Source organism: Colius striatus, chromosome 19 (assembly GCF_028858725.1).
Source record: "Colius striatus isolate bColStr4 chromosome 19, bColStr4.1.hap1, whole genome shotgun sequence".
Classification (NCBI taxonomy): domain Eukaryota; kingdom Metazoa; phylum Chordata; class Aves; order Coliiformes; family Coliidae; genus Colius; species Colius striatus.
Window position 1 is genome coordinate 5,376,266 of NC_084777.1, and position 22,782 is coordinate 5,399,047.

At 43.8% G+C, this 22,782-nt stretch overlaps 1 protein-coding gene across 3 annotated transcripts in view; it reads right to left on the reverse strand.

Annotated features, from left to right (window-relative positions):
- The window catches only part of FUBP3 (far upstream element binding protein 3), a 39,021-nt gene extending 16,470 nt beyond the window's left edge, over nucleotides 1-22,551 (reverse strand). The window contains exons 1-9 of one of the 3 annotated variants that reach the window (XM_062011511.1): nucleotides 22,395-22,551; nucleotides 15,431-15,536; nucleotides 9,809-9,859; nucleotides 9,284-9,314; nucleotides 7,356-7,405; nucleotides 5,715-5,786; nucleotides 4,959-5,016; nucleotides 2,223-2,385; nucleotides 1,250-1,348 (exon numbers count right to left, since the gene is read on the reverse strand). In XM_062011511.1, coding sequence (XP_061867495.1) covers nucleotides 1,250-1,348; nucleotides 2,223-2,385; nucleotides 4,959-5,016; nucleotides 5,715-5,786; nucleotides 7,356-7,405; nucleotides 9,284-9,314; nucleotides 9,809-9,859; nucleotides 15,431-15,536; nucleotides 22,395-22,481 — 717 coding nt within the window. In that variant the 5' untranslated portion in view covers nucleotides 22,482-22,551. Of the gene's footprint in view, nucleotides 1-1,249; nucleotides 1,349-2,222; nucleotides 2,386-4,958; nucleotides 5,017-5,714; nucleotides 5,787-7,355; nucleotides 7,406-9,283; nucleotides 9,318-9,808; nucleotides 9,860-15,430; nucleotides 15,537-22,394 lie in introns of all 3 variants that reach the window. The other 2 variants (XM_062011510.1, XM_062011512.1) reach the window with 2 other exon arrangements.
- Between the last annotated feature and the right edge of the window lie 231 nt (nucleotides 22,552-22,782).

Consider the following 22,782-nt stretch of genomic DNA (forward strand, 5'->3'; position numbering starts at 1 on the left):
TTTCACATCTTTTGGTATTTTCCATTCCTTTGTGCTACTTTTTAAAGAAGGAAACAACCCAAGACATTTCAGAGATGCCAAGACAGGAATAAGGGCAATGGAGAGATTTCACAGCGATTTGAGAGTTAAGAAAACGCTGTTGCAGCATCCAGAGGATCCCACCAAATCCAAGGGTTCTTCAAGCTTCAGTGCTTTCTAAGTGTGCTCAGTTTTCCTAAGTGCCTCGAAGATCTTCCAGCCTAAGCAGTCCTCACGATAGCTTTGTGTGATTTATGGCATGGATGATGTGACAACAGCAAATCTTGCAAGGCAGAAGGAGCCACTTGAGAAGCAGCAGCACCTAAAGTATGATTGGGTTAAAAGTAGCAAGACTGCTATTAAACTCTAATTTTGCACATCTATATCTCTATAAGAAGCCTAAGAGTTTGGAAGAAAAGAACATTTCGATCTCAAAGCCCACTTGAAATAAGAGGTTTGAAAAATACAACCCAAATGGAATATCCCTGAGCAACACCAACTGCTGCAGCAATTTATGGTTAGGGAGATCCTACAAAACTCAACTATTTTTACTAGAGACAGGAATGCTAAGCTAGATTTAAAACACTTAGCAAGGTATGAAAAGCACTTGCTGAGAAGTGGAACACACCACAGCTAAACTTTAATTCTTTGATTCAAGCACTCCCATCATGCTGCAACCTTCCAGTCTCACAGGCTGCTCACAGGTTTTTGCTTTGAAGCGCAGGTATGAACATGTAGAACCCTGACACAAGGAGACTGAGGTAGCAATATTAAGCAAACCCCTTGGTTTCAGGAGTTGTTGTGGGATTATGACGTTTTAATTACCTGCGTCAATTGGCTGTCTGAGATATCGAACCTTCCACAGAACTTCCTCCAGTGTGTGACTAAGTCACTAAGAACCCATTTGCTCAAGTAACAGCTAGGATTTCTTGCTATGCAGACTGGAAAGTGTTTCAAAGCCACTTTCTCCAAACCCTCCTCCTCAGATCTTCTCCTACCCATGCCTGATATCTACATGGAGTGAGTGCTCACGCTGTAACAAGCCAACACCTGCCAGTCTGGTGTTTTAACTTGCTCTGCTCAACCTTCACCAGTCTTACAGGAACAAATAAAACCAGCAAAGATCATGATGCTTACAGTTGATTCCAACTCCATTAGATGCTCACAAATATGCTCAAGTTTAAAATTTGTCCTGAGTTCTCTGTGGCCACCGCTTGCTTTGATTACATACCTGTACTTTAAATGCATCTCCAGTAATACGGAGAGGTTTATCTGCTCCGGTGGGCATTGGACCGTCTTGGATCATAATCATTTTCACACCTGTTCGCTCCTGAAGAGAAAGCACAGAGCACTTTGCTAAGCAGAGTCCCTAAAACAAGGGACCACATTTTGGCTACTAAACATTAGGTAGGTCAAATCAGCAGCTTTACAGGTTACTTTAGCTCTTCATGGGGAGTCATGGCACAAATTCCGTAGTAGTCCTGGGGTGTAAAGGACTGACAGGAAACGTGCTACTCCTGAAGTTCTCAAATAGCTCAATCCCTTGCCAAGAGAACCCCTCTGCCTCAACAACTGATTTTTCAGCCCTTTCTAAAATCTGTAGCTGCCTGCATACAACAGATATTAAGCAACCAGCCTTAAAACTACTGGATGACAGAGGCCTGATCAGGACACTCCAAAAACCCCCTACATTTTTTGACCTAGGTGAAAAACCCTCTGTTCTTTAAAACAACAACTTGTACCAGATGGAGGAATAAAGAATGTCCAGGAACATAGATTCAAACATAACACAACACTTTTAATTAGAAAGGGGTGGGATGAGAAAAAAAATAACAGAAGACATACGCCAGCTTCATCACAGATCAGCAACAAAAGAAAAGCACAGCACTCTACAACAGCACAGCTGGCATTGTAAACTATTGCAGCAGCAAAGGATCCCCTCCTAACCAGCACGCACCAAATGTTATCTAAAGCGCACGAGTTTCTTTCACAGTTGTGGCAAAACTCCACTACATGCGTAGCCGAGGCCAAACCGATTTTGTTTGTAACACAAGATTGGATTTGAGTCCAGCTCTCCGAAGGCAGAAGAGTAGTCCCTGCTGTAGAAGGTTAGAGCATTTAAGGCTCTCCATTTCAGCCCGCTCTTGTTGATCTAAAGAAGCTGCAGTAGGGAAGAGAGCCCTAAATAAATGCATCTTGCGCACCTGCAACTGTTTTATTGTTTCACCTCCTTTGCCGATGACTAGACCCACTTTGGATGCCGGGATCAAAATCTCCTGAATCGTACTGTTGCCATCAACATCGTTGTGAAAACCAGGTCCGTTCCGACAGCGATCTACAATCTGCCCCAGTAGCCGTTTTGCTTGTCTTTGGAAAAGAATCGAGGGAAACAACCATTAGACAACATTGTTCCACGTCACCGAGAGACCAGGAACCATCGGAATGGGAAGCGATCGGGGAGAGGAGAAGAAGTGGAAAGATGGAGGAAACCACAGTTAGCACAATGTTTGTAAATTCTTTGATGTGAGTTTTCCCCTGTTGTGATAACTTATAAACAGTTTGATTTTCGAAAGGGGAAGAGAGAAGGAAGAGCAGCAGCATGCTCTGATCTCTTTGGAAGTTAAGGATAACAGCTGAGCTATAGCATTTTGGGGGGCTTATTTTGAATGAAGATGCTCTAGGTTTAGTTCTAAACTGTTTTAACTTACACAGAATATTTGTTAAACTCAAGCTCTGTTCTCCTCCTTATTCAAGACAAACAAAACAACCTCTCCTACTAACACAGCACATTGGTTCACCACTGTCCCATCACTCAGAGCCAACTGCCTTGCTCTTCTCTGCCTGCTCTTACCAGCAGCACCAGAACACTTTTCTACCACAGCCTCTGCCCCAAGCAGTAGGTGCTGAAGCTACATGGCGAAGTGAGGCAAGGATACTGCAGCAGCAACCAGTGAAAGACTGGGTTCTTCTACTCCTCGTGAGAAGAGACACACAAAGAAGCACTGGGGAAATTAAAGATCCCTTCTGTAACATCTTTAGCATGTCAGAGGTAACTGACAGGGTTTCCTTTCATCTTGAAGACTCCCAGTATCAACACATTCTGCCCTTCTCTCACAACCCTTCTCAAACTAGGTAGAAAAAAAGCCACTAGTTCCCTATTCAGTCTGAAGCAGCATTTTCCCCTCTCTCCACTTTATCCCAAGCCATTTCAGGCACCCTACAGGGACTGTCCTCTCTTTGGTAATTTGAAGAAACAGTACAAAGTCATCCATTGCAAGCTGAGATTCACACAAGGCAGCTCAGGGGGTGGTGAACTGAGGCTGCACACAGATCACAGCACCATTTTCTCTTGACTTTCTCACAAACCAAAGCAAAAAGCACAATTTCTAGAAGATCACTCTGTATATTCTGGAAGAGTCTCGAGGTTTTATTCATCTACCTGTATATTTTGCATAAAGTTCTTGTATAGAGCCTACAACAGTCAATACACAACGTATTTCAGTTGAGAAAGGGTCACTTGGAAATTTCATCCAGCTTGCCACTGAATATAACTACTGAAAACACTCCTCACAAGCCTCTGCACAAACAAGTCTGACATCTATGTTGGTTTCCTTGTTTCATTTTCTTACAAGCAACTTGAAAAAAAAAAGCAATACAAACAACCAACTTGACACGAATTTTAGCACAAAAGGAAATTAAATCTCACCTAATTCCACGTCCTTGACAACTTGTTCTACTTCACAAATGCAGTATTCACAGTTTTATTTATTTATATCTTATTTAAAGACCACCTTGGACACGATTACATTTAACTGCTTATTTCAGAACCAGATAGTCTTTACTACATGCTTCCCCATTTTCCCCCAACTGTACCTCATCAGGCATCTCAGCTTTTTAATATTTTGCTCTTGTTCTGAAATATCTTTTTCTAAGGGGGGAAAAGCACTTCAATATCAGCAAGAATACATTGCCTGCCCTATAATGCCAGCTTGCCAATTATATTTATTCTGGCTCACTGCTTTCAGTATTATGGTAGAATAAGGAGATTTAAGTACCCTTAGATCTCTTAGGAATGGAAGAATGATGAGTGTCTTCTCTTTAGAGAGACAGTCTTTGTGCCCATGTATTTTCACTAGCAAATGCAACTCAAAGATTTCCAGATGGATTTTAAAAAACCCACCTACCCAAAGGCTGGGGAGAGAAAGAGCAGCTCCATATGTTAAGTGTGTTGCTGTAAGCCTGAGGATCCTGGATCCAGTTCCAGCAGGAGGTCCTCAACTGGTTTGTGAGAGTCTCAAACTCAGCTCCTGGGAAGGGGGAGGGAGGAAACACTGTCCCTAAAGTTTCTATAGGTCTAAAGAGTAGAAAGCCCTGCTGGCTGGCCACATGTCTCTACCATGCAGGGATCAGAATTCAAGACTTTGGTTCAGTCCTTTGCTTCTTGTTGGCAGCGACGCAGAGGCGAGCACACCCATGGGCCTCATGCTGCTCTGCAACAACACCAACACCTCCAGATTATGCTGGAGTGGCACCTGACAGGCTTTGGAGGCCTCATGCAGCCCTTCTTCAGCTGGAAGGATGGTCATCCCAATAGCAGTAGGGAAGTGAAGGGGAGAAGAGAAGTGCCCTTCAGCAGCTTAGCTCAGTATCCTGGAAAGCTGCAGTTAGAAAACTGCATCCTAGGTGCCCTAAGAGCAACCTTGCCCTGCGGAGGGGAATTCCATGGAAATTTCTGCAGAGGGTTCAAACTGCAACTGCAAAAAAGCCTTTGAGGTGCACAGTTTAAAGCATCAGGCCAAGAGGTTCTATGCTCCAGAGACCCTAAAGTTTCTCTAGGCCAACATTTGCTGGTGTGGCTAACCAAGTAGCACCACTGACAGAGCACAGCATTAGGGAGAAGAAAGAGAAGGAGAAAGGAGAGAAATGAAACCAGAACTCACTCAATGCTCTCTGGTGTCCCGGTGAGTACACAGGGCCTCTCAGGCATCCCACCGCTGTCTGCAAAGGAATCAAGAAGGAACCTTTAGATTCATGGAGTTAAAAAAAATCACCCAGTAATTAGCAAGCACTAAGGGAACTCCCAACCCCTGCACACAGAGCATGTTAATGAATTCCAGGACACCCAGTGTCAACATATTTGAAATGATTTGCTGGGTATTTGCATTCTTTTAAAGCCATTCCCACCGACTAAAGTAAGAACCTAGACTACACTCATCATCAGTTTCCTGTACAGCACCACAGCACAGTCCTCCCCACTGCAAACAGGCACACAACCAATGGATGGTCTCGTCTTTTTTGATGCAAGGAAGAGCTGCTGCTACCCTCCTTGAAGCATCTTCTGCCAGAAGCTGGAGCTGACCAGACTAATCAGAGACAAAGAGCAGAGCTGAGCAAAGCAGTACCACCAGGGTAGAATTTAACAGCTGCAATTTCAGGTTTAAGTACAACATGGATTGTTCATTTGCACTGTGTCCATCTGTTGGTTCAAGAGAGTTCCTTAATTGTTTCATTCCCCCAACCAGCTGACAGATCTGTTTTCTGTGTTGGTCCCTCAACAGCTCTCCTGTGTATGTCAGCCTAAGATGCATCAGTTAACAGTGACAACATGCCATGAACATGGCAAGGTGCCTGATCTAATGGGCACAACATCCTCTGACAGTAAAACCTTCTCACCCACCATAAGAAGAGGCTCTTACCTGGAGCAATTTGAATTTTGCAGCCAGACTCTGCCTGAATCCGTGAGATCTGTTCTCCTCCCCTGCCGATTACTGAAATGAGTTCAACAAGCATCAGAACACTCTGTTTTTCCAAGTAACTGCAGAGCACCTTCCCCCTTTAACTCCACTGCAGCTATCTATAAAGGAACAGTTTGACTCCAGGATTGCAGAAGAGCCATCCACAGCATGACCAAATTTATTGTAGCAGAAAAAAAAATCCCTCCATTAAAATACTGCAGAAAGTTATTCTATTTGCTTGAAAAAACAAAACAGCCTGTCATGCACTGGAATGGAAATATAGAGTATGCAAGAAATAAGGCACTAGTCTGAGTGCTGCTGGAAGAGTAATTTATCTTGTTCAGCCTCAATGAATAAACCAGTTATTTGGGGTACTAAAAAAGGCAGAATTTTGCTTTTATTTCTTTAAAAGTTATATTTTACTGCCTCTTTTCAATGGATGTGCTATTTGGCTGGTCTGCACTCAGAAGTGCTGCACACTGCGATGCTCTATCAACCTTAAGTGAAAACAAAATTCCCATCTCCCTTAACTCTTGGAGTCAGCACATGGTTGTTTCACAATGAGACACACTAAACAGAGACTATGTACCACTTCCCAGACTGCAAAAAGAGCAAAACTGTCAAGTCAAACAGGTACACCTGGCTCAAGATGCTCCCACACAAGCATCTCTCAGCTGTGGGTTTGCCACCTTCCTGCATGTCTCTGCCCCTGAACCAGGATTAGGTTTAAACACAGATCATGCAGGTTTCCCTCTCAGAGCTACATCATCTCTCTGACATCTTCCCACATGTATGGTGCCACAACTCATAATGCAAGAGGTCTGATGGGAGGAAAGCAAGTGTTTTCTTTGCTGGAATCTGAGTTACAGATCCACAGTGTCTATAGACTCGGGACAAAACTTCCCACACTAAGGGGTAATTACCATGGCCTGTTATTTTCCTTTTTACTCTCCATATATCAAATTGGAGGAGATACACAGAAATCTAGCTGTGGAAGAGTCCATGCAATCACTGTAGTAACATATCAGCAGGAGGTGCCATTGAAAGGAAGACTAATGATTATTAAGAGGAAGAGAAAAATTAGGATCCAGCTTGAAAGATAATGGTATTAGGAATGCAAATGTAGGAAAAATTCTCATCTGAGCAATGCATGCTGGTTGTGCTTCCCTGCAGCAAATGTACAAGAGATTTAAAGTTCTGTTTAGCTTGCCTTGAGCCAACTCTTATTTGAACATTTAAATGTTTTCCTCCCTTACTCTCACAGCTTTGCATACCCAAAGGAAGTAAAGTGTTTCAGTGAGGGGAAATAAATTCCCTTCTGACTTGTTTATGTACTACCTTAGTGGGAATTCAAAGGAGAGAATCACTAAAACTCTCAGTAACTTGTACCACACAGTCTTGTTCTTATTACTGAGACACCAAGCTTTTTTGGACAGTTTGCACCTCGGTTTTATGCACAGATCATATGGTCCCCACGAAGACAGCACTAGACGAAGCTTATCCAAGGCTATTAAGTACAAAAACTTGTGAGCACATCAGGACGAACAGCATTCCTGCACAGAAAACACATCAAGAAACATCAAAAGCATACAAGGTACTTACTAAATCCAACCATTTTATCAGGCACTTTGAACTCTTCTGTTATTACAGCCCTAAAAAAAAAAAAAAAGGAGAAGAAATAGTCAGTACAAAGAAGACTTTTGGAAGACAACTATGTCCCTGCATGGAAACAGGCACAGTGAAAGGCTTTTGCACACACAAGTAAACACCACATCAAGTCAAAATCATTTGCTCTGGAAAGGACCTCTCACCATCACATCACTTCTATGCTGAACACATTCCCAGTCTACTCTCCACTGTATTCAATAGAGCTAATGTAAGATCCCTGTTTTTTGGTCATCCTTGCTGCATGTTTAACAGAATCATGACAAAGTTTCTTTAATATTTAGCGCAGACTTTCCAAGCCACAGTCTCTGCCTACTGCTTTTGGACAGGAACTTGGCCAAGAGACACCAACCAAAGCCAATCCTGACACAAACACCCCTTCTGATATTTGCAGATTTTTTTTTACCTGCTTGTCCTTATCATTCTTTTCCTTGGAATCTATAAAAGCTGTCTTCAATTATCCTTTGAAATCTTATTATCTCAAGACTTCCATATCTACTGAGCTTTGGACTTTTTCAACGTGTCTCTGCCTCAAAACACAGCAATACAAAGCAATTTCCTAAGACCTGACCACAGTTAAGCAGAAGGGAATTACACCCTGGATTTCTACCTCGCAGAAAATGCTACACAGTGACGATGACATCTGAAAACTCCATATTATTTAGATGTGCATTATATACAACTCGTTCAGCAATCTCAAAACCAATGAAGCACCTGCATGATAAATTCCATTGAAGGTTTTGTGGTGCAGTGTGTTAAAATCTTCCCAATTTTTTTTTGCTTTAGATCAGTTAGGGAAGGTATACAACACACACTAGATTTCATCAGCTAAAGCTGCAGATGAAGTACTCTCTGGTGCTCTGAGGCTCTCTAGCAGCAAGGCAAAACCCAACAGTGCCATGCAGATCTGCAACAGAACAGAGTCCCTGGCTACACTGTCATTTCAACCTGCAATAAACCCAGCCTGTTGCCAAAATGTCCTTTCCTGCATCATTTGTTAACTATCCTGTGCTGGAGGAAGGGTTGCTGCTGGACAAAGAAGCTAATCTAGCAGAAAAGCAACCACAAAAACCAGAAAGAAACCAATTCTGGCATTTTCAGTTCTGTTCATGAACACCACTCCTGGTAGAAGAGAGGTGGCAGGTAGCAGTGGAGAAGACAACACTGCCCTGACTGGGCATTCATTTTAACCTAACTAAAAATGGATGGTTCTACAGTCTTCATGTTTGTCCTCTCTGCTGAGACTCCTAACAAACAGGTGGTTATAATGGAAATTCACTACTATTAGGGGTGGTGAATCCAGTTTTTGAAATGCTCTCCCCTTTCTACTCAAAATAGACAACTCCTTAAGACCAGGATTCAAGAAAACCTGAGGATTTTACTTTTATATTAGCTACTAAGACATGCTGCATGACAGCTTTGGCCTTGCTTTGGTCTGCCAAAATCATCTGTGACAAAAGAGTCACCTCAGGCCATATTACAGCAATAAAACTGAAAAATAATAGTAATTAAAAAATCATCTTGTCCATTTAACACTTCCAACTTCTGTCAAAATGCCAGAGGGTTGGTTTTTTTACTTTGTCTTTTCCCCACCCCACGAGAGCAAGGGAAAACAGAGAAGAAAGAATTTAACCTTCTTGGTTCTGCAGATTTACAGGAACCAAATCCAAGTTTTGCATTGACTCTTCTTTCTTCAATCACAACAAACAACCTTAAAGGGTTAGCAGAAACCCCAGCCTGGAGAAAACCCAAGCTGACAGTTTCTCCACATTCTCAACCTCTGACTTCCTAACACTACTACAGATGGTGGATCAATAAACAATTAGAATTGATCAATAAATAATAAAACATAACCCACTGCTTACCTTTGATGTACCAGGGCCCCTAACTGGTTACCTACTGTGGCAGAGAGAGAAAAAAGGAAAAAAAATCAAAGCATTAGCACGGATAAACTAACTTCATCCCTATAGAAAAAGAGTTCTTACCATTTCATCAAAAAAGAAAGAAAAGCAAAACAGTAATTTAGGCTCAGTGGCTGAAATGAATGCGTTATGCAGTACAAAACAGGAGGGGATTTCTTGATCAACACACACCATAACCCAGTGTCCAGCTGAACACAGGATAGGGAATTGATCTGTGTCTCCCCATGCTGAGAGTCATGGGAGAAAATCCTGCCTGCCCAAATCCAAATCCCTGCAACTAACCTCCCCCCTTCCCAAATTAAGTCCAAAGTAGTAAAAAAGGGGAAAAAAAAAAGGGGAGGAGGGAGGAGGAGTGAGGGAGAAGAGAATTTTCAAGCCAACTGGTATACATTAAAAATCCAAAATAAGAGCAGAGCAGACTCAGAGATTTAGCCTAGGCAAAAAGCATTCGAGACTGCTTGCACATACTTCTCTCTGTGTCTCTTATCTGTGCTCCATGGAGGCCACTTACACGGAGACCTGTTAAAGGAATAGGTCTGTTAAATAACCTTGTGGCACCCAAACAGTATTTAAAAGAAAAAAAATACCTCACAAAAACCCCATCACATTTCACTGAATGCACACATTCCAGGCATATCTGTGATGTTAGCTGGTGGTCCATTTATGATTAGCAGTTATCTCCCCAGCTGACAACTCTCAAACAGATTTCTCCCCCTCCCCAACCCCAACAGATTAGATCTTTCTTCCAAATGTTAATGGGGAAAAAAAAAATATCATTAGACCAACTCATGCAAAGTGGGAACACATGCCCTGCTGGGCCTTCCTACTGGACTTTGCCTGCAGCAAACCAGCTAAAAACCAGACCATTTGGTCCTAACAACCAGTTGAAAGATTATATTGCATGCCTGGAGGGCAAAAGGAGCGAGACAAATGAAACTGGCCAACATGTGAGTGGGGATAATAAAGATGCTGTTTCCAACTACCTTGGAGCAACCTGCACATTCTTTGACCTGAAATAAATTGGCAATCAGCTGGCAGGGTTAGAAAGTGGATGTATGCCCCCCCCAGCACTCTCTAAATCTGGTAGAAAAATGCATAAAGTTTGCAGCCAAACACTTTACCCGAATGAAAACAGACAAAAAGAGAGTCAAGGCTGTATTTCTGCTGCGTGTCGATAGCTTCATAATAGTTCAGGACCAAAATATTGACAGCATATATATTTTATTACTCTCCCCAGCTCAGTGATAAGACCACTGCTGCGTTATCGACTCCATTAGATTTGTCTTTGCATATCGTCACTCTGAATAGAAAAAGCTCTAATTTGATAACTATCAATACTGCAGTGGGTGATGTAATAGGGAATATTTGCTCTAGCTGATAAGCTCCTACTGCAGAGCTGAGCAAATACAACCAAATTCAGAATCTCACCATCTTGCCCCAATCTGTGCTCCAAATATTCTTCCTATTTGAAATTAGTCTGGTGGCTACTGCTGTAGTAGGGGACCTTGCCAGGACCAGGCCACTCATTATCCCAAGATGCCAGAAAGAGTGATCTTAACACTACAAGGCTGTATTTAACATCCACTTTGCATTTAAATTCACCAAAACAGCTCTCTTAGCAGTGTGTTCCACTGCAGCCCTGCTGCCCACAAATTATGAGACAGACACACATCCTATAATCAACTCCTGAAGTTCACACGAGGAAGAGCAGAGCCTTCATTTTGTAACATAATCCTACAGTTGAAAAAGACAACTTCTTAGGGGGGAAACTGGACCAGCACAAGAAGTTAAATCAGTCAGGGAAATAATGCTTTACATGTATGTCACATAGTTTCTCCAACCCGTTCCAAGTACTGTACAAACATAGTAAGTCATTCACCACCCCAGGCAGATATCAGCCCTACTGTATATTTATAGTACAAATAAGTTAAAAAAAATTAAGCCACAATAACTTCTGTGCAAGATCATTCCTTCCACATTTCACAGATAACCTCTCCACAAGCTGAGACAGAAGGCAGATGGAGAAAACTGGGAGTGATTTACTGGAAGTCAGCTATGATTTCTGTTTGTTTTTTTCCTCCAAAAAAGCCAATGTGGCTCCTGCTTCCAATTACCCAAAGGTCCATTCCTTCTCCAGCATACTCATTTGGTTCTGAAAAACAGAGCTCTAATAGAGGGGCAGGGCTGGGGCAGACCACGCTCACTGCAATACTGAAAGCTGATGTTCTGTTCCACCATCTCCCTCTCCACGCCAGGGAGGGGGCTGAACTCTGACAAGCCACGTACATATTTTCTCCTTTTACATCTATTGAGTACAATTTAACTGTAACTGCAGTCATTTTACTGCAAATAAGGAAAAATACTGAATAAAATCAGCACAATTTCCTATTAATGGCACCTGCTGGTTGATAACTCTTCACTTTGCTTTAGGCTTCACCTTAACTGAATTCTACCTAACAGACACTCAAAACAAATGGGGATTTTTTTTCCACCCCATAAAACAGAGCAGTGCCTCCCACTAAATCAATGTGCATGATGGGAATGTACAATCTCATCAAGAGTATCTTCATGGCTAGAATAAAATCAGAGTGATGCATCTCCTGGAGAGCAGTGGCTGCATTTTCATACTTTGGAAGCAAAAGGGGAATGCCATGCGTTTTAGAAAGCTCAAAGGAAGACATTAGTTACCCTATTTCTTCATCATTAAATACTGCTAGGTTTTTCTTTAATTAGATGGTTAAAACCTAATCATTTTTGTGTCTGCCTTCATTGCAGATCTTTAGAGGCTTTCTTCCCCCTCTCCTCTACATGGCCTCATTTTTTAAATGGTGATCTGTAAAGTCACAGTTTTGAAGAACACTGTGTATTTTGTGTATTACACTAAACCTTTTGCCAAGATCTGGATTTTTGCCCTGCCTCATCCTACTGCTGCTACAGATGTGTCAAGGAGCCTCACTACTAACTTTCAGCAGCAGTAACACAGGGATAAGCTTTCCTTCTGCCCATCGCTATTTGCACTGAAATCAAGTTGGAGCAAAAGAATAAAGTATTTCATACAACAGGATCATGCTGTTTGAGCCCCTCAGCTCTACTGCAATCAAGTTTTATTACACACCACAATGAGCCATCTTCAGCTTGAGGAAGATGGAGGGGGGATGTGTGTGGCTTCTCCAAGGTCTCTCCTTTTTGTTTCTCCAGACTCAAAGGATGCTTGACCTTCAGCTGCAACACTGCTGCTTAACCCTACATGTATCACTGGAAACTTCTTCAAAGCAGCCCAAAACAGGGCTAACAAGGGCTAAGGCTCTGGCAATCAGTCTCTTTCTACCACATTAAACCCTTGCCTCCCCTTGAACAAAAAGAGGCTGTTTCTTTAAGGATTATTTAGTATTAAATACATTTCTTAAATTGTGCTGGTAATTAGAGGGACTCATTCATTAGAATGCAGGCCAGGAGCAGCCACTGGCTATTAACAGGAGGGCTGGGATCTATTTTCAGCAGTGAGCCACAAGCAAGATGCCACCAGGTCACTCTGGAGCTCACACTTTCCCCATCTCTAGCACTGGCCTCTACTGAAGCACCACTGAGGACAACTTCCTGGGAGCAGAGCAAATAAACCTAATCTCCTCCCTGCACTATAGCTATTTATTTACTGTAATTTCCAAAAAGGAAAAATAAAGAAGTCAGGGAAAAGAGAAATAATCAGACCTCAAGCTCCATCTAACACCAACAGGCCAGGTCATCAAGGCAAATCCTTGCAGCTCTTGGTTTTGGATGAAGATTATGCTAAGGGAAGTGCAAATGGCACTCACACATTCTGGTTTCCAATACTATGACAAATCTATTTTTCCTGGGAATGCTTTAAAAGCAGCTGAATTAGTTTTGACCAGCACACTGCCACCTTGTCTTATGACCACTTCCTAAGCTGACATCCATCAGCTATGCCAGCAGCTGTTTACAAAAACGGACAGGCAGAACTAGATTTTCTTGAAAGACAGACAGTTTTCTTGTCAACTTAAATACTTCCCCTGAACCCAATTTTTTCAGGAGCAGTAGGGTTGGAAGTAATTTCCTAACAGCTACACAAGGATAAGGAAGCAGTGAGGCCTGCACCCAGCCGTGAACAACCAGTATACAGAGGTAAACAATCAAAAGCTTTACCACCAGACTTGTTTCCAAGCCCTCCAGAGCAGAATGTATCCAAACCCCCACACTACAGAAATTGCTTCTCAATAACGTCTCCAAAATGGAGACCTAAAGGCAAACACAGCATCAGAGCTACTTTACAGTTACACACGTGGCCCAGTACTAAACTACAGGGCAAGCAAACCTCTGTAAGTCTTTACATCACAAGATGAACTGCTAGTACAGGAGTACAGCCACTCTGGAAGGCTCCCCCAAGAATGATACCTGCTCCATGGAGTTACTTGACACAAGAAACCAGCAGTAACATACACTTATAGCCCAGACTGCAACTGTATTGAGGTGTTTTTTGTGACTATAAAGCTCAGTAAGTAATAGGGCTCAGGAGTAAAAGTATAGAGTCTTACTTGGCTGTCATTAAGCACTACGACCATTTCATGTGTTAAAAGTTCATAACAAATCATTTTGTCCAGAGGTCAGGCTTTGCAGTTCAGTCTGATGACTCAGTGAAAGAAACAAGGCAGGACTAATGTTACAAATGCCTAGTTCCTAGAAGGCTACTTGTGCTCCTTTTCACATACAGCCATTTATCTAAGCTATTCAGACACAGCTCGAAGTTGCTGTCATTCTTGAATGCCCAACAGCCTGCGTGACAGCCCAGCACTGTCCCACACACAAATCAACACACACATCAGTAATACCAGGCCTCTGGCTTCTCACAGGCACAGCGATGCTCCAGTCTGAGATACAAGGCGCAGAGGCTCACTCAGATCAACCCAATCTTCCCTGAAACACCAAACCAAAGGAGCAGCAACCTCTTGCTCAAGTAGAGACAACACCACAGAACAAAGTAGGTTGTGGCATGTGTTTAGAAAACAGTAATGTCAGCAAGCCAGAGGCTCCACATGAAAGAAACTTCTCCCTGTGCCCCAGCACTGGTTTTTTTTTGAGAACAAGAAGCAGAGGTGCAGTTATTTTCAGCCTTTGTATCAGACAGCAAAAACTATTTTCAAACTCAAGTGCTAGGCAGCAGCTTTGCTTATCTCCTCAGTGCTCCTAAATGCACCTGAATCACCTGCCAGAGCTACCTGTGTGAGGAGAAACACTAGAGGAAACAAAGAGGAAGATGTAACCACACTTCCTTTTGAGCTCTTTGCATGTATATAGCAGCAGATAAGACAGTTTAAACACTTCTTGTAATAGTGCACAGCATTAGATTTGTAAAAAACAAAGCACCTGTTTTAACTTTTCAGTTGTTCTTGTCATAGATAAGAAACTAATAACTTACTTTAAAACTGTAACACACTTCATACAAGTAACTCATTTCAGTTACCAGACATGGCCCTTTCAGTAAATTATTCCTGGGGTGTACCCAACGTTAAATGCTTCAGAGATCCTTAAGAAATGACAAAGGATAATCATGAACCAAGCTAAGCCTAATACGGGAAGTTTCCTTCTAACTTGCATCAACTTACATCAATGTCTTTTCTCTTTAAAATTCATGTCCAAAGCAATCAGAACTCTTGACAGTGACTCGTGCTGGTATCACTGTTACCCGTGAAAGGAGCACACAGAATAATGTCCCTATACACTGCCTGCTCTCAGAAAACGAGGGTCATCAGGGAAGAACAGCTTTACTGTAGTCTATACACAGGCTCCAGCACAGTTCCAAGAAGCACATCCTCCTCCCTCAACTATCAGAGAACAAGATTTCAATTGAAGAATTTGTTTGCTAATTCTGAAAGTTGACGCGGTAAGAAAGAATTACTTCACATGACTCATACTAATGCCTAGGAGCTCTGTGCTATCTAGATAGGGTTAAACAGCAAAACAGCACAGGGAATCTTGTATATACACAGAAAGATGCTTCCATTTCTCTGCTTAAAGCCTCCATAGATGAATTTCAGGAGCTGCATCCACAAGACAGACTCATCACATCCAGCTTACCTCCATCATCCAGGGGCCGTTTCTGCACTCCATAACCATAGACTGATGGGTCCACAAGTGTTGTAGAGTTATTCAAGTGAGGAATATCTCCAATTTTAGCAGCAATCTATAAAAAAAAGGATAAAAGCATGATTAGCATACCTGAACTTTCAGTCACCACAGCGTTATTTCTTCCAATAAGGTCTTTTCCCCAGTCCAATCTTCACTCACCTATTTACTACATAGGTGGTTGTCACAGTTCTGAGACAGAAGTGCTTCACTTATAAACAATTTTCTGCTTGCTTTTAAAGTTTGTTTAATTAAGATCACATTCATCCAGTTCCTCTTCCTGATCCTAGGTAGGTGAAACTCCCTGAAACATTAGATTCAGGTTTGTTTACCCAATGGACACTTGACAAGCTAAATCTTGCAAAGAAAAGAGGTCAAACTAGCCCATCATCTTTGTCACTGAGAAGCTGCCACCACCATGGCCCTGCAGGACACATGGTTCCTCCTACCTCCCTGCACAGCCAGATGCACACAAATGCACACTCACACATCAGTGTGGGGAGCAGAGGGACAAGAATTGGAAATTACACAGCACAAGGACAAGTTTGGGAACTCCTTGGGAGTTCCAGGTGATCCACAGACTGCATCATTCTATGTTTACTGTACAAAGAACAAGGTGTTAGGCAAACTATTAGCCCGGAATTAGTTTCAATTTCCTGCGGTGGTCAATGCACTGGGGAGACATCTATGCAGAGGGATTCTGACAGAAGCAAGCTCTTTCACCTGCTCTCCAAGCTCAATGATGTAAGCCCACTCTAGAAACACACAGGTGCATTCCTTTGGTGCTGCACCCCAGTTAATACCCCCTCAGGGACAGACAAAGTGCAGCCTCACAGCACCCCTTGCCTACATAAAGTACTTTGTGACAATAAGCAAGTGCAGAACAAAGCAGTTACAGAACAAATATAAAGCCCAGTGTATTCTACAGTGTTTGCTTCCTTTTCCAGCAAAAAGAAAGTCATTGAATAGGATCTTTACCAGGGCTCTGATCTCACTCTATTATAACGGGTATTTCACCAGAAAATAAGCAAAGGAAACAGATGAAAGAGCATTTTACACAGACATGTTTTCAATGAAGACAAGGGCAAATGACAAATATAAGTAAATGGGTTTCAAAAATGTGAGTTTTAGTGCAACAGAAAGGCATCTACAGCAACTGTGGTTGTTGACACTATTGGGTGCTGCAGTAGAATAAACAACTGCCCAAGATTTAGAACCACAGGGTACTGAAAACAAGCTATTTGAAATCATCTTGAAAGACTGAGGGCACTGCTTTTAGAAAGAGAACAGACAACATTCTCTTCAACGCCTTGCATGAAAAGGGCTCCAAATTTTACCATTTTCTTCTCATAGTCCATTCCCTCCTGTCCCCTTTTAGAAAGTCAACAACTTTATTGTGTGGGAAACACTAGAGAATTCTTCCTGCAGAAGAGAAGCTAGAGAAGTCTTCCTGCAGGACCAGCACAGCAAAGTTTTGATGGCTAGCACCTTGTATATCAACATCTCCCAAACCCACAGAAACCTGATTCTGAAAGCAGTAACACAGACTACCCCTTGTGCACTCCATCCTGGGAAGTACCCAGTGACACCTTGCTTTTTTAATTGAAAACTGTACTGAACCCACAGTTCCAGCCCTTTGTTAACAAGCTTTCCCCTTCTGTTTGGGATGCAGAAGACTTTAATGAAGGTACCAAGATGTTTCCTGACCACCACCATGCTGAAAAAGAAATGTAATGGAATGTATTTTTAAAATCTAATTACAGCTTTCCCACAATAACTTACAAATGTATGCCAAAAGGAACAGTGGCAGGTGTAACATACCCTGGTTGGATTTTAACGTGCCCTTCATGATCTCTCTTTCTGTTAGCACATATTTACCTGACAAAATCTGTAAGTTGTGAAAATTGCTACCTGATTGATTGGAGCTGAAATCACACACTACATACTCAAGGGAAAGAAAAGACTAGTGTGTGAAGGGCAGAAGCTGGCCTACAAAAGGAAGTGAAGCATGAAGCACAAAGGTGTGCACAAGCAGATCACCAGCACTAAGTCTGTCCACTCCCACAACAGAAGAGTTCTACTAACCCCTACCCATGCTTAGCACAGTTACTGCCATGGCACAGAACCCTCCAAGTAAAGGGCAAAATAAGAGAGTCAAAGCAATTTTAACATTATCAGCTTTTGGGACATCTTCATCCCCTCCCCCCTTTTTATTCCTCCTTTATTTAACTTGCACCCTTATCTCTAAAGCCTCCCAAGGGGCTGCCACTGGATTCCAGGCAGACAACACACCACCTCATTCTGAAGGAAAAATATCCTGCAAAATTAAGAGTTGAGCTTTTTAAGTAGCTGCAGCAGTTAAAATGCATTATAACTTCTTATGTTTAACACTCAAATGGGAACCTCAGTTTTTACTACAGGTTCAGCAGGGAGATAAGCACAAAAGTCAGAACACAGCAAAAGTAAGCAGACCTAGCCCTTATCTGACTAAATGACCTTGAGTAGTGTACTGCTAGCCACTGCTTTTGTCCTCCTGTATGTCAGTCTTTACTTTTTTCACTTTGTTTTTCCCCTTAAATCAAACACATCTACATTAATAAATACACTGGGGAAAAAAAAGCATCACTATGACAGAACTATTTCTGCACCTGATTTCCCCAAAATAAAGCTCTTCAACAAACACTTTAAAGGACACAGCACAAATCTGAGTTAGAAACTGCAACAGTAGAGCCAAGAGAAACAAATAAAACAACCCAAAAAGTTGTGTAAGGGATACATGCTGTCCTATGCCTTGCACTTCTGTCCTCTTACACCTTTTAACATCCTTTAAAAATGGTGTAATGGCAAAACACTTTTAAATATGAAGCTTCATTGCTTGGCAAAGCAGGACTTAAACCACCAGTATCTGCAGAACTCAGCTTTCAAGAGAAAGGACTTAACTTCTGGGAAGACTCTCTCCATGCTGCAAAATAGCAGCAACCAATAAAAATCCCCAATTCTAGGTATTAGGAGGACGTAAAACATATCCTGACCCTTCAGGTAATTCCAGTGCTTCTGCTACATGATCCATTCATTAAGCAAAACACTAGAGTCTGTGTGACACACGTTTCTCCAGAGCTCTGCAGGAAGCAGCTAAATGATACACAACCATTTACATTTCATGTCCCAGGTGGTTGTTCCTAACCAGTAGAGTAATTGCAAAGGTCAGCACTAAATCTATTAGAACATGATCTGAAAGAAGCACTCTAGAAGGGAGATAAAGAAATGCAAGTCTTAAAACCCCTCTATCTCCACAGAAACTAGAAGTTAGAGCCTGGATTTTAAGCATACAGCCTATTGACAGAGAGTATGTCTCAGGATATTCATCCACTTTAAGGGTACTCAAGATGACAAGCTACAGGGTAAGCCACAGCCTTTCTTCTTCATAGCACACCCAGAAACTCAGATCCAGACTGTATGGCAGAGTACAAGAAGAATAGTACATATAAGAAGAGAGGCATGGTAAGTGCTGCAAATGCACATGTTTTACTGCTAACGAGACTACCAAGGAGAAGAGGAGAGGGTAAGAACCAAGCAAGATGCTGTTTTATCAGTAAGAACAGGACTCAAGGACAATCTAATAGAAATCCAAAGTACAAGCAGCTATTCTTACTTCCTGATCCCATTTTTCAAAAGGGAAGCAAAGATTCTCTCTCTCACTCCACCACACCAAAATACCACAGGAGAAAAGCCGCCCTGACTAGGAACAGCCACACAGAGCGGTCACCATCAGCCACAAATCAATCTGCTCGCTTCACGTGTGGTGCAGAAGATGCAGGACAGACCACCTCACAGCTTCAGCACCCACTTGAAGTCCTTTCCAATAATCCAAACAAGTCCAGCACACACACTGAAAGCAACATACAAGTTGGTTCTCTCACGTCACCTCACATCCCAGTGACTTTGAGGGGTGTTGTTGCTGTGATTGATCAGAGAAGTCTTCCCTGTCCTGAATTATTTAGTTATTAATAACTAAGCACTGTATTTCACAGCCCAGTTCTAATGTTATGGCTTTCATAAGAAATGAGTTCAGTAAATTTGACTACTAGTCTTTAAGGGTAAGATTAAACTTGCCAAGAGTTCAAATGTCAAGCCAGTGAAGCCACACCAACCCACAGAACAAGAACTACTGCTTAGGTTTTATTCCTCTGCTCCCTGCCCTCCTCAAAGCAAAACTAATATTCAGAAAAGGCTACAGCAATGGCCAGGAGCAGTACATAAGGTGACATCAACGCACCAGGTCAGTATAGTTCAGGCAAATAAAACATCCAACACGCTTGGGGAAAGCTCTGCCATCACTTCCAGAGAAGCATTTGGTGTAAGGGCACATACACCCCACCTGACAATTCAGTCCTGCTGTTTAGTGCAGGAAAAGACCACCCCCTCCCTTACAAAGCCTCTACAGAACTAGTTTAAATCAAGTACTTTTGCAAGGGGGGGGGGGAATATTTTAGCACTTGCCAACAATCCTTTTCATCCCATAAACACCAACAGAGAAAGAAAACCACGCTCAAGAGGCAGCGTAACAACTCACCTCACAAAAATGTGGGCTCCTGCAGTCCCGTGAACATGTGCAGAGCACACATTTCTCAACACACTTATTTCCAGTGTGAAAAGATAGCAGGAAGGTTGCAAACCTGCAGAGCCTGACCTGAAGTTGGCAGCTTGGAAGATTTTGAAATCTTCCAGTTCAGACTCACTCCAGTTGTAGGCTTATGGGAAGCCAAGAATCACAGCATGGTGGGGGTTGGAAGGGACCTTTAGAGATCAGCCAGTCCAATCCCCTGTTAAAGCAGGTCCACCTAGATTAGGGGGCACAGGAACATGTCTAGGAGGGTCTAAGACCTCCAGAGAAGAAGCCTCCACACCCTCCCTGGGCAGGCTGAGCCAGGGCTCCCTCAGCTCAAAAATGAATTAGTTTTTCCTTACGTTTAAATGGAACTTTTTGTGTTCCAGCTTTTTTCCATTACCCCTTGTCCTGTCCCTGGACACAACAGAAAAAGAGTGCTGCCCCATCCTTCTGACACACACCCTTTAGATATTTGTAAATATTAATGAGGTTCCCCCTCAGACTTCTCCAGGCTGAACAGCCCCAGGTCCCACAGCCTTTCCTCCTCACACAGATGCTCCAGTCCCCTCAGCATCTTGGTGTCCCTGCACTGGCCCCTCTCCAGTAGTTCCCTCTCTCTTGAGCTGGGGAGCCCAGAACTGTACACAAGATGAGACATTTTTCCAAGCATAATAAACTTAAGAACAGCAAATGAGAGTGAGCACAGCTAGGTTACAGAATTATCTCCTTCATTTGCGGGTTAAGTGGCCACAAAGATTCCCTCTACAAACGTGATGTCACCAATCAACACCCACCTAGATCAGTCTCCAGTTAGTGCTGTTTTAGCTCAACACCCTCCTTGGATCCCACTTTCAGTCAACCTGCTACTGACTAGATGAGTGGTACATACTGTGGCACTTCTAACACACAAAATAACTTCAACAAGCTGCAACTGATCAGCAAATAAGTTCCTTTCTTCTACAGAAACAGGTTGTTCAAAGATGCTAGCAGGTGATAATGTGATTGGATATTTAATGGGGAGTTTTTACAATGAGAAGCCTTTGGTAACTGATGACCAGGTCAAGACAAACACAGCTCTAACACCTGTCAATTTAACTTCACCCCTGAAATAAAAGCAAAGCCTTCAGACATCATCCAGTGCTTTTTCCCCAGTGAAAGAAGAGACTCGTGGTCTCACATGGCAGCAGCTAACACACAACCTGGCCTCCTGCAATGCTTATGCTGAGAAAGAAATCAACAAGTGAAGAGCAGCCTCTCTTGGGATCTCCTCTGGCAAGGTGCAGGGTGTTCATCTGCAGCAGCCAGGGTGGCTGAGGCCCTCACATGCTGCTGTACACGAGCCACCAGTGATGGTTATGCCACTGAAGCTCCCTCAGAGTGATCATTTGCCAGGTCTGAAGGGCCAGCCTCAGAAATTGCTCAGTGAAATGAAAAACAGAGCAAGTCTGGGCAACAGAACCCTACTACTCTCGGATTTCTCCCACCTGGCCTGTAACATAGGAAAGAATAGAGTCAGGGTCTTTAGCTACTGGGTGGGCTGTGATCCTGCTGGTGAGCTGTGTTACATTTTGGGAAGGTGCAGTTACCAAACACAAAAGCAACCTACCTAGAACCTGAATCAACACTCATGACAGAAACAGACCAAAGGATGTGACCAACGCTATCAACGTCTGCAGTCAGAAGCAGCTTCTTGTTTCTGGAGCCACTTTGAAGCACACAAACACTTGGAATACCCTGTACCAAAGACAAGGGTGTTGGATCTCTGCAGGTCTGCCTGCTTTCACTGGGAGTTTTCGTTTTAGCCCTGTGTAAGCTCAGGGATTCCTTTGGGGAGCACTTCACTCCTTTCTCTTCTCACATGAGCAAATGCAAAGCTGTCCCTCTGACACGGTTTCTATGGCCCAGCCTAACACGCAGCTCAGGCCTTGTTTAATTAAAAAAACGAGTTAACTTTAAACTGACACTCGGCCACGGCAAAGTGCAAGGTGTCAAAGAGCTCCCGCGGGCTGCAGAGCAGCATTTCTGCCGTGTCACAAGCCCCGGCCGCGACTCACGCCGGAGTGGGCTGTCAGAGAGCCCCGTCACCGTCCCCCCGGACCTGCCCCTCGCTCCCCGGAGTCCCGGCGCAGGGGACAGCCTCGGGGCTCCCGAGAAGGATCGCCGACTCCAGTCTCCCAAGAGAAGGGCAGCAAGGTCGCGGCCCTGCCCGTCCCGGCGGCTCCGCGCCCCGCCTCAGCCCCACGGCCTAGCTGCGCCCCGCGGCCTCCTCCCGCCCCCGGCCCCGGCCCGCCAGCTGTGCTCGCCTACCTGTCGGACCCGGTGCAGAGCGTCGACGAACCCTTCAGGCTTGATCCCCACGGGCGCTGCGCTCTGCCCCTGCGCCAGCTCCGCCATGACCCGCGCCCCGCGCCCCGCCGCCGCCGCGCCGTCCCGCCGCTCCGCCCGGGGACCCGCACCCGGAAAGGGAAATAGCCCCCCGCTTCCGCCGGAAGTGGCCGCGGGCAAGGGGGGGGAGGCGGCGGCGGGGGTGGGGCCGTGGGGGCGCGCCGAACGTCACGGCAGCTCGCGGGGGGGGCGCGCGCTCCCGATCCCGCCGCGCGACACCCGGCACCGCGCGGGCACGCGCACGCCCCTGCACAGCCCCGACAGCCCCGACAGCCCCTGCAGTGACAGCCCCTGCCCTGACAGCCCATGC